At 47.7% G+C, this 12,386-nt stretch overlaps 1 protein-coding gene across 1 annotated transcript in view; it reads right to left on the reverse strand.

Annotated features, from left to right (window-relative positions):
- COL27A1 (collagen type XXVII alpha 1 chain) overlaps positions 1–7,766 on the reverse strand; it is a 477,424-nt gene extending 469,658 nt beyond the window's left edge. Inside the window, exon 1 of the mRNA XM_077283906.1 lies at positions 7,591–7,766. Coding sequence (XP_077140021.1) covers positions 7,591–7,640 — 50 coding nt within the window. The 5' untranslated portion in view covers positions 7,641–7,766. The remainder of the gene's footprint in view (positions 1–7,590) is intronic.
- Between the last annotated feature and the right edge of the window lie 4,620 nt (positions 7,767–12,386).

The following is a 12,386-nucleotide window of genomic DNA, read 5'->3' on the forward strand; positions in this document are numbered from 1 at the left end:
GCAGCTATCATGGACCACAACACCCATCATTGGGGCTTTATGAAGTTCTGATGAAGCAGCACAAATATATACAGACTCACAACTGATCACTCACTACTACAGTCTGGTACTGATCCCTACTGCAGCCTGGCATTGATCCCTACTGTAACCTGGCACCGATTCCTACTGCAGCCTGGCACTGATCCCTACTGTAACCTGGCACTGATCCCTACTGTAACCTGACACTGATTCCTACTGCAGCCTGGCATTGATCCCTACTGTAACCTGGCACTGATCCCTACTGTAACCTGACACTGATTCCTACTGCAGCCTGGCATTGATCCCTACTGTAACCTGGCACCGATTCCTACTGCAGCCTGGCACTGATCCCTACTGTAACCTGGCACTGATCCCTACTGTAACCTGACACTGATTCCTACTGCAGCCTGACATTCATCCCTACTGTAACCTGGCATTGATGCCTACTGCAGCCCGGCACTGATCCCTACTGTAACCTGGCGCTGATCCCTACTGTAACCTGACACTGATTCCTACTGCAGCCTGACATTGATCCCTACTGTAACCTGGCATTGATGCCTACTGCAGCCTGGCACTGATGCCTACTGCAGCCTGACACTGATTCCTACTGCAGCCTGGCACTGATGCCTACTGCAGCCTGGAACTTATCCATTTTCCAGCCTGGCACTAATCAGTACGTCTGACTGGCACTGATCAATACTGCTGACTGGCACTGATCCCTACTGCTGACTGGCATAGATCCCTAGTGCAGACTGGAACTGATCCCTACGGCTGACTGGCACAGATCCCTAGTGCAGACTGGAACTGATCCCTACTGCAGACTGGCACTGATCCCTACTGCTGATTGGCATTGATCTCTACTTCTGACTGGCGGCACTGATCCCTACTGCAGACTGGCACTGATCCCTACTGCTGATTGGCACTGATCCCTAGTGCAGACTGGAACTGATCCCTACTGCAGACTGGCACTGATCCATACTTCAGACTGATTTCTACTGCAGACTCACACTGATCCCTACTGCAGTCTAGCACTTATCCATACAACAAAATGACACATACTAATTTTTACTGTGTACCACTACACAAAGCTCACTACTGCAGCCTTGCATTAATCCCTACTGCGTTAGCATAAGTTCTGTTCCTGACAGTATACGACTAGACACTGCTCCTTACTGCAGGGTAACAATAACACCTACTGCAGGAGACCACATACTGCACCTTACTGTATAGAAGTGCACAATGCTCCCTACTGCAGGAGGATGCATACAGTTTCTTCCTGTATACCACTAGACACTGCTCCTTGCTTACATGTACAGGTTGACACTGCAGACTACTGTAGCCTTACAGTCAGGTACGGACTGGGACTGAAATTCAGCCCTGGCATTTGAAATCACACAGGCCAATGCTGTCACTGTCCCCATGCACCATATGGGCATATTACCTTAGATGGAGGAAAACAAGATTTACAAGACCAATATGTCTAATGATAGCGACTTTGTGCTTCATCACAACTCGTAACAGTATGGGTGTCTTGAGAACACTGATTCTGTTAACAACGTTGCAGACAAGGTAGCCCATGACCAGACAGGCCCTTCTGGCATTTGCCAGAATTGCCAAATGACCAGTCCGGCCCTGCTTACAGTGATCCTTACTGTATGAAGCCACAGATTGTTTCTTTGTAATCAGATACTGATCCCTACAGTGAGTCCACTGTACACAAACAAGACACTATTCCTACTACAGTCTGGCGCTGATCACTCCCCGTGCAGCTACAGACCTACTGTACCAAAACAATACATTACTGCATATAACCTGACACTGCTCCTTACTGCTGCCACCACTGATCCTTACACTATACAATTACTGCTCGTTACATTATGCAACATTATGCAAGTACACTTTATTCATACATTTTTTAAAGGGAATCTGTCACCAGGGATTTCCCTCCATGTGAGGGCAGCATAAAGCAAAGACAGATACCCTGATCCCAGCGCTCAGTCACTTACTGCGCTTCTTGCTGTACTTCTAATTATGACTTATTTATCTGCTGCAGCTCTGCTAGTCCTCTCCCTAATTGCTCTGTCTAACCATGCCCACGCCACTGATTAACATAAAGTCCGGAGAAAAATACTGAGCATTGAGGTTGGGGAGGTCCAGATGAAAAACAACATGGGACTAACATTCATTGGGTATTTTGTTGTTAAAATGTTACTCAAAAGTATTAAAAAAAACAACAACAAATAGGCATAAAATTAAATGTTTCAAGGCTGGACTGACATCTTCATAAACCTACTTTCCAAACCCATACTGATGTTATTCTGATAGGAGGCGCCATGTTTCTTAGTTTTTATTTTCCCACGCCACTGATTGACAGCTCTGTTTACACTGTACGTGGGCAGAAAGCAACCAATCAGCGTGAGGGACGGAGTTATATATAGCTCATGGATATGGCGGATACCTGGCAGCAGGGTTACTAGTCTTCTAGTGATAATCTGCTGATAAACTGTGATTTTAACAAAACTACAGCAAGCAGCCCATTAATGGACACATCGCTGGAATCAGGGTCTCCGCTCTCAGATTAGGTGGTAAAAACATGGTGAAAGACTCCCTTTAGTATGGTAGACAGCCAGAAACTGATCCCTACAGCATAAAGAAATACACTGCTACTTACTATGTACATCCAGACACTGCTCCTACTGCATACAGCCAGACACTGGCCCCTACTGTACAATGCCAGACACTGCCCCCTACAGCACACAGCCAGACACCGCCCCCTACAGCATACAGCCAGAACTGCCCCCTACTACATACAGGCAGATACTACCCCCTACTGCAGTGTTCCCCAACTCCGGTCCTCAAGAGCCACCAACAGGTCATCTTTTCAGGATTTCCTTAGTATTGCCCAGGTGATGGAATTATTGCCTCTCCAGGTGATGCACTTATCACCTGTGCAATGCATACAGCCACACACCGCCCCCTACTGCATACAGCCAGACACTGCCCCCTACTGCATAACGCCAGATACTACCCCCTACAGCCAGACACCGCCCCCTACTGCATACAGCCAGACACCGCCCCCTACTACATACAGCCAGACACTGCCCCTACTGCATACAACCAGACACTGCCCCCTACTGCATACAGCCAAATACTACACCTACTGCATACAGCCAAACACTGCCCCTACTGCATACAGCCAGACACTGCCCCATACTGCATACAGCCAGACACTGCCCCCACTGCATACAGCCAGATACTACCCCCTACTGCATACAGCCAGACACCGCCCCTTACTGCATACAGCCAGACACTGCCCCCACTGCATAAAGCCAGACACTGCCCCCTACTGCATACAACCAGATACTACCCCTACTGCATACAGCCAGACACCGCCCCTTACTGCATACAGCCAGACACTGCCCCCACTGCATACAGCCAGACACTGCCCCCACTGCATACAGCCAGACACTGCCCCCACTGCATAAAGCCAGACACTGCCCCTACAGCATACAGCCAGACACTGCCAGATACTACCCCCTACAGCCAGACACCGCCCCCTACTGCATACAGCCAGACACCGCCCCCTACTGCATACAGCCAGACACCGCCCCCTACTACATACAGCCAGACACTGCCCCCTACTGCATACAACCAGACACTGCCCCCTACTGCATACAGCCAAATACTACCCCTACTGCATACAGCCAGATACTGCATACAGCCAGATACTGCCCCTACTGCATACAGCCAGACACTGCCCCCACTGCATAAAGCCAGACACTGCCCCTACAGCATACAGCCAGACACTGCCAGATACTACCCCCTACAGCCAGACACCGCCCCCTACTGCATACAGCCAGACACCGCCCCCTACTACATACAGCCAGACACTGCCCCTACTGCATACAACCAAACACTGCCCCTACTGCATACAGCCAGACCCCGCCCCCTACTGCATACAGCCAGATACTGCATACAGCCAGATACTGCCCCTACTGCATACAGCCAGACACTGCCCCATACTGCATACAGCCAGACACTGCCCCCACTGCATACAGCCAGATACTACCCCCTACTGCATACAGCCAGACACCGCCCCTTACTGCATACAGCCAGACACTGCCCCCTACTGCATACAGCCAGATACTACCCCCTACAGCCAGACACCGCCCCCTACTGCATACAGCCAGACACTGCCCCCTACTGCATACAGCCAGACACTGCCCCCTACTGCATACAGCCAGACACTGCCCCCTACTGCATACAGCCAGACACTGCCCCTACTGCATACAGCCAGACACCGCCCCATACTGCATACAGCCAGACACTGCCCCCTACTGTACAATGCCAGACACTGCCCCCTACTGTATACAGCCAGACACTGCCCCCTACTGCATACAGCCAGACACTGCCCCCTACTGCATACAGCCAGATACTACCCCCTACTGCATACAGCCAGACACTGCCCCTATACTGCATACAGCCAGATACTGCCCCCTACTGTATACAGCCAGATACTGCCCCCTACTGAACAATGCCAGACACTGCCCCCTACAGCATACAGCCAGACACCGCCCCATACTGCATACAGCCAGACACCGCCCCATACTGCATACAGCCAGACACTGCCCCTATACTGCATACAGCCAGATACTACCCCCTACAGCCAGACACCGCCCCCTACTGCATACAGCCAGACACCGCCCCCTACTGCATACAGCCAGACACCGCCCCCTACTACATACAGCCAGACACTGCCCCTACTGCATACAACCAGACACTGCCCCCTACTGCATACAGCCAAACACTGCCCCTACTGCATACAGCCAGACCCCGCCCCCTACTGCATACAGCCAGATACTGCATACAGCCAGATACTGCCCCTACTGCATACAGCCAGACACTGCCCCATACTGCATACAGCCAGACACTGCCCCCACTGCATACAGCCAGATACTACCCCCTACTGCATACAGCCAGACACTACCCCTACTGCATACAACCAGACACTGCCACCTACTGCATACAGCCAAATACTACCCCTACTGCATACAGCCAAACACTGCCCCTACTGCATACAGCCAGACCCCGCCCCCTACTGCATACAGCCAGATACTGCATACAGCCAGATAGTGCCCCTACTGCATACAGCCAGACACTGCCCCCACTGCATACAGCCAGATACTACCCCCTACTGCATACAGCCAGACACTGCCCCTACTGCATACAGCCAGACACTGCCCCATACTGCATACAGCCAGACACTGCCCCATACTGCATACAGCCAGACACTGCCCCATACTGCATACAGCCAGACACTGCCCCATACTGCATACAGCCAGACACTGCCCCATACTGCATACAGCCAGATACTACCCCCTACTGCATACAGCCAGACACTGCCCCCACTGCATACAGCCAGATACTACCCCCTACTGCATACAGCCAGATACCGCCCCCTACTGCATACAGCCAGATACCGCCCCCTACTGCATACAGCCAGATACCGCCCCCTACTGCATATAGCCAGACACTGCCCCTACTGCATACAGCCAGATACCGCCCCCTACTGCATACAGTAGACCCTGTCCCCTACTGCATACTACTTGATTGCTCATTCATCAGAAAGGCATTAGTGCATGTAGTAGTAAGATTTCTGTGTAATAAGATAGAAACATTTTGCTCTTTATGTGATGTACATGGAAATATCGGTCACTTCTCCTTAGCAAATCGGTTCTGCCACTATCTGGAAATGCTTAGACATGGCAGGTATATTTCTCCCACTGACAATTGACATATGGTTTGGTGGGCGGGAGCATTTGGGGGGGATGCCTTTTTTATGGCACACACTACAATATAGCGCTGCACTGCACAGCAGCCTCCTATGCACTGCACTTTTACACCTCACCTTGCACGCCACACAGCAGAGAGCATATACAGCAGAGCTTTTTTATTCTGCAGCGTGTATCCACCTGCTGTGCACTGCAAATTCAGCAGAACATCCTGCCATATACTGCGCATCCCTCTGGATATTCCTATTAATACAACACAAAGGCTGTTCACCTGCACTGCAGCATTGCACAGCTCTGCACATAAGGATGGACGCAAGTTGTTCCCTGCTGCGCTGTACATACAGCCGGACATTACTCTGCACTGCACATACCACAGAACATTCCAGAACACTGCCCTGCACATATAAAGGGGCATTCCTCTGATCTGCACCAGGAAGATGGGAGTCTTCCTCTCTGCACCTGAGGCAGGACATTGCTCTGCACATAACAGCTATACAGCCGCCGCGTCCTCTGCACGGACTATATAGCAATTTGCCCCTATAGATACAGTAGAAAATTCACCTGCACTAAAGCAAGATAATATTCCTCTGCAAGTATATAGAAGCATCTTGCTCTGCACTGTACAGACCGCGTACAGAGGAGACCACATCTGCTTTGTAGCATTCATTCGTTTCTCAGGAGTCCTATTTTTTAGGGATCATTCCTACTCTCTGGTAGCAGATCCATAGATCAGTCACAATACATTGCTTGTCGATCAGGCGGGTCTTTGCATACAGATACATATTGCTCTGCACTGTTCTGCACTATGCACACATATTGTCGCTCACTGGTTCCCCATGTAACCCATTACAAGTATGCTATGAAGTAATGAGAATCCACAGACCGGGCCATGATTGACACATGCCACATGCTCAGGTCTCCACGCTGGAACAGACGGGACAGTCAGTAACTTGAGTCCATCAGTTGTGTCTCTGAGGACATCACCTTTTGTGACAGCTGGAGAAAACATTTTCGATATTCTGTAACAGTCATGAAACGTAAGGGATGGATTCTGGGGTCCGATTGCACAGTCCTCCACGGGGTAAGGATTACAGGCTTGGGATGTTCAGGAAGACATGGAAACTCCTGTGCGGTGACGGATGTCACACGGGAGATTCCCAGAAATGGGAAATAGAAAGGTCTGGTGTGAAACAGTCCTCAGTCCTCCCTGCAGTTCTGTGGGCTCTCCGATGGTACATCAAGGTGACAGGTGTCATTTAACAAGTCATGGAGCATTAACACATCACACGCCGTGCGTCCATCCTAAACAGTGCCACAATGTGAGGGCACAGTACATTCTGCTTCATATTTCATGGCACCGAGTCATTAGTAACACGGATTTCAGGTCCGTGCTCGCAAAATCCATTGTGTGCCACTTTATGTTACAAAACACTATGCGCCCCATGCCCCTTTCTTCGTCATCTAACATATAAGTAAAAGTTCTGGTGCAGCAAGAAAAAAAAAATAGAAGCGTTGACATCACAAATTGCCACATGCACCTGCGAAGCCGATTAACCCTTCGATTTCCATAGTTAAACATCGCCTCCATATTAGTTTCCAATTCAGCATAAATATACAGTAACGTCCCCCCAAAAAAAACAAGGAAAAAAACGAAATCAGCATTGGTCTGGAATAGCAGAGTTGAGTTTGTCATTCGCGTAAAGGAAAACCCTTGCATTTTTTTTATTTCATGCTAAATGACATAGTCGGCTCTGCTACATGGTAGTAAAATGACACTTACTTGGTGGCTTGGTGAGAAGTACAATCTCTCCTTCCAGCCCCTAAATTCATTTGTATTCATTTGTCCCAGCAGCTAAGATCTTGCTTCTTTTCCTTGTATTCTTGGTTTTTGTTTTGTTTTTTTTAATTATTGATTTTAGGCTTTAAATTGACTCCTGGTTAGAGAGTCGAAAAGCACCGTGTGTCTCCTGGGTCATTGGAGAGGCAGGTTCAACCGATACTGGAAGGGAATGGTTCTGACACAGGCAATTATACGCTTGCACTGGTCTTAAACTGGTGTGCCGTACCTAAGTGGTATGCCTTCTGGATGCTCATTTGACACAGCAAGGCACGAGGGGGAAAAAAAGTAAAAAAAAAAAAAAAGTAAAAAACACACTCTTTGAAGAGTCTGTCATAGGGGTACATGAAGACGCGGGGTCTTATAAACCTAGCCTTGTCCTTTTAAATAGATGCAGTCAGTATGAGAAGGGCCTTTTTAAAAAAACAAAAAAAAAACAGGTATCTGGTTTCAGAGCAAACATTTAACTAATAAGCAAAAATCCTGCCTCCGAAAAGGGAGGGTCCTTGTGGCATACGGGAATACAAGGAGTACCAGTGTCTGTGGACAGAGGCAGCAAACATCAAGGCGGAGGGGATTGGGGATATACAAAGACAAAAAAACGTATCATAACAACGGAATGGAAAGCCAACAGGTTCCTCTGGGCCGGCGGAGGGGGCCCGGCTAATCCAGGGGTGCAGGCGGAGGGTAGCGGGCAGGATGCATGTGTACAAACAAGACATTCACAAGTAAACTTCAGAGCTCCAACTGGAATTTACCGTCACAGAAGTAAAGAACCCATTGTGATTCCTGCCCGCAGTCCAAATACTTTGTAGTGGATGAGTGTTGTAGTTCAACCAGTTCTATGATTGTTTTGTTTTGTTTTTTAAGCAAAATAACCCGACCTTAAGGCTACGTGCACACGTTGTGGATTTGCCTGCGGATCCACAGCCGTTTTCCATCCGGTTTACAGTACCATGTAAACCTATTGAAAACCAAATCCGCTGTGCACACGCTGCGGAAAATACCGTGCGGGAACGTTGCGTTGTATTTTCCGCAGCATGTCAATTCTTTGTGCGGATTCTGCAGCATTTTACACCTGCTCCTCAATAGGAATCCGCAGGTGTAAAACCGCAGGTGAAATCGGCACAAAAAACGCTGCGAATCTGCGGATTTAAAAAAAAAACTGATCGGAAAAATCCGCACAGAAACCGCAACGTGGGCACATAGCCTAAAAAGCTGAAAAAAACTGATGTAAATGATAGGGAATCTAGATTGTGAGCCCCAATTTGGACTAGGATAATAATATCTGTAAAGTGCTGTGGAATTATTAGCGCTATATAAGTAATATGAATAAATACATGTATAATAAAAAAAAATAGTATGTGAATACATGTTTATAGGGTTAGGTTGGGGTATATAGATGGGGAGCAAAGAGCGTCTCTCATCCATGTATCACAAACAAGGCACAGCCAATTCAGTAGGCTCTGTGAAATGCTTAAAGGGGTATTTCCATCTCTAACATCCTATCCCAATATGTGTAATAATAATAATAATAATAATAATATTAGCAAAAACCTCCAATTAGAAATGTAGTATAGTTCTACTGATTAGTTATGTCGCTTACCCCATGTGCAGGGCATTGCAGAAGCCTAGGTATCCATGGTTTGGACCACTCATATAGTGGCAGTTAGTTATTTGCTAGTGGTTGTAACCATGGATACCTAAGCTACAGCAATGCCCTGCACATGGGGTAAGTGACATAGTGAATCAGGAGAACTACTCTACATTTCTAATTGGAGGTATCTGCTAATATTATTATTATTACATCTCCTACATATTGGGATAGGATTTTGAAGATGGAAATACCTCTTTAATAAAGAGGGGGTCCCCCTATTCAGGACTCTTGTCTACTAGCAAGAAGCAACTGCCCAATGAGAACAATCCCTTTACATTCTCCCAGAGGAGTTTTCCAGTTCAGAAAACCCATTTTCTAATATTGTTAAGTTAACGAAGGGGAGTCCTCTGTTCAGGATACTCATATTTTAGCTGGAATGGAGAAAGGTTATAAAGAGTGTCTCCTACTCTGGAGGACCTGTCCCTGTCCTGCCTTCACAGACAACTCATCTTGAAGAAAACTTGGCACTCACGTAAATGATGTAAGCATATAATTTTATTTTGTGCAGGCAATCCAAAAATAAAGAAATGTTTCGGCCCTACAATGACCTTCATCAGTCAGATTGCAGTGCACACAGGGTTACAGGGAGAAACCAACACTTGAAAAAGACTCACACACAGAGCCGAAACATCGCACACAAATGGGCTATTAAAGTAGCTTTTTTTTGCACTAAAATGATAGTGTGCTGCTTCTTTGATTTTTCTAATATAAGGACTGGTATGTACCTGTGAATCCTCGCACCCAACTATTGCTATTGTTCAGGTGCTGCTCTCTGCTCAATTTTTTCTATCATCTATCTATCTATCTATCGAACTATTATCTATCTATCTGTCTATCTAAAAAAGGAGATTAGGCATGAGAAGCGCACCAGGCAATTGCTCATAATTCAGTGCTAAAATACATCAGTTAAAGGGGAACGCTATAGTTTCACATTAAGCTAAGTCTAACACTGAACTCAGTAATTATACATTATACCGTAATTGCATGACTAGTAATGTCCTGAAGGTCACTGAAAGGGGGTTGCCCAAGATTAAATAAAAACATGGCTGATTCTTAAACAACGCCACACCCATCCAGAGGTTGTGTCACAGTATTACATCTCATTCAGGCTGCCGTCACACTAGCAGTATTTGGTCAGTATTTTACATCAGTATTTGTAAGCCAAAACCAGGAGTGGGTGATAAATGCAGAAGTGGTGAATATGTTTGTATTATACTTTTCCTCTAATTGTTCCACTGCTGGTTTTGGCTTACAAATACTGATGTAAAATACTGACCAAATACTGCTAGTGTGACGGCAGCCTCACTGCCATGGAGGTGAGCTGTAATGCCAGATACAACCCGTGGAGAAGAATGGAGCTCCTCCTAATGAAAGCAGCAATGTTTTTCTGATTTTGAAATGCCCTCTAATATTGGAATTTAAGGGTTTATCCAGCATCTCTCACTTCCGCATCTAGAGGTGAAGGTCGCTGATCATGTGGGATCTGTCACGCTTGCCATGTGTCGCGCTCAGTCAGGAGGCTTTATGCACCTGTCCTTTTAACTAAAAAGGGTGCATGCATGATACCTGCTCGATACTTACCAACACCTGGCATCAGTAGCAGCACTCACCTGCCGATGCACAAGTGAGCGGCAGCGGATAACCCCTTTAAGCAATTCAGTAACAGTGGATCATGTTGTCTGCCAATGACCTGCTGCTGTCTGCAGACACAAACTGGCAACCAACAGCCTTTGTGCACCACATACCACCAAGGAACTTTCTTGGTTTTTAATTTCCAACTTTACAACTGGGTCGCCCCTACTTGTTAATAATGACACACACCTCACCACTTGCACGCTTGACCCGCTACCGTCCCACCTCATCCCTAACTTTGCCACGGTCTTCATCCCAACCCTAACGCACCTCTTCAACCTCTCACTCACAACAGGTGTCTTCCCCTCATCCTTCAAGAATGCCAAGATCACGCCCATCCTCAAAAAGCCCTCCCTTGACCCATCCTCTGTGTCTAGCTATCGCCGATATCTCTTCTCCCTTACGCCTCCAAATTACTGAAACAACACGTCCATCTTGAACTGTCCTCCCACCTCTCCTCCTGCTCACTCTTTGACCGGTTACAATCTGGCTTCCGACCCCATCACTCAACTGCCCTAACTAAAGTCACCAATGACCTAGTAACTGCCAAGGGCAAGCGACACTACTCTGTCTTCCTTCTCCTAGACCTGTCTTCTGCCTTTGACACTGTGGACCACTCCCTTATGCTACAGATCCTCTCATCTCTTGGTATCACAGACTTGGCCCTATCCTGGATTTCGTCATATCTGACAGACCGAACATTCAGTGTCTTCCTCCCCCACACCACCTCCTCACTTCGCCCCTTGTCTGTCGGTGTTCCTCAAGGCTCTGTTCTAGGACCCTTACTCTTCTCCATCTACACCTTCGGCCTGGGACAGCTCATAGAATCCAATGGTTTGCAGTACCATCTCTACACCGATGACACGCAGATCTACCTATCTGCACCCGACCTCACCTCCTTACTCACCAAAATCCCACACTCTGTCTGTTATCTCAGCCTTCTTTTCTGCTCGCTTTCTAAAACTGAACATGGACAAAACAGAATTCCTCATCTTTCCCCATCTCACTCTACCCCTCCACCAAACCTATCCATCAATGTTAACGGCTGCTCACTTTCCCCAGTCCCACACGCTCGGTGCCTTGGGGTGATCCTCGACTCTGCCCTCTCTTTCAATCCACATATCCAAGCCTTGCCTCCTCCTGCCGTCTCAAACTCAAAAATATTTCCCGGATCCGCGCATTCCTTACTGTGACACCACAAAAACACTAGTGCATGCCCTTATCTCCCGCCTTGACTACTGCAACCTCCTACTCTCTGGCCTCCCCTCTAGCACTCTGGCACCACTCCAATCCATCCTACACTCTGCTGCCCGACTAATCAACCTGTCTCCCCGCTATTCCCCAGCCTCTCCATTATGCCAAGCCCTTCACTGGCTTCCTATCGCCCAGAGACTCCAGTTCAAAACCCCTACAATGACATACAAAGCCATCCACAACCTGTCTCCTTCAT

Source organism: Ranitomeya variabilis, chromosome 2 (genome assembly GCF_051348905.1).
Source record: "Ranitomeya variabilis isolate aRanVar5 chromosome 2, aRanVar5.hap1, whole genome shotgun sequence".
Lineage (NCBI taxonomy): Eukaryota > Metazoa > Chordata > Amphibia > Anura > Dendrobatidae > Ranitomeya > Ranitomeya variabilis.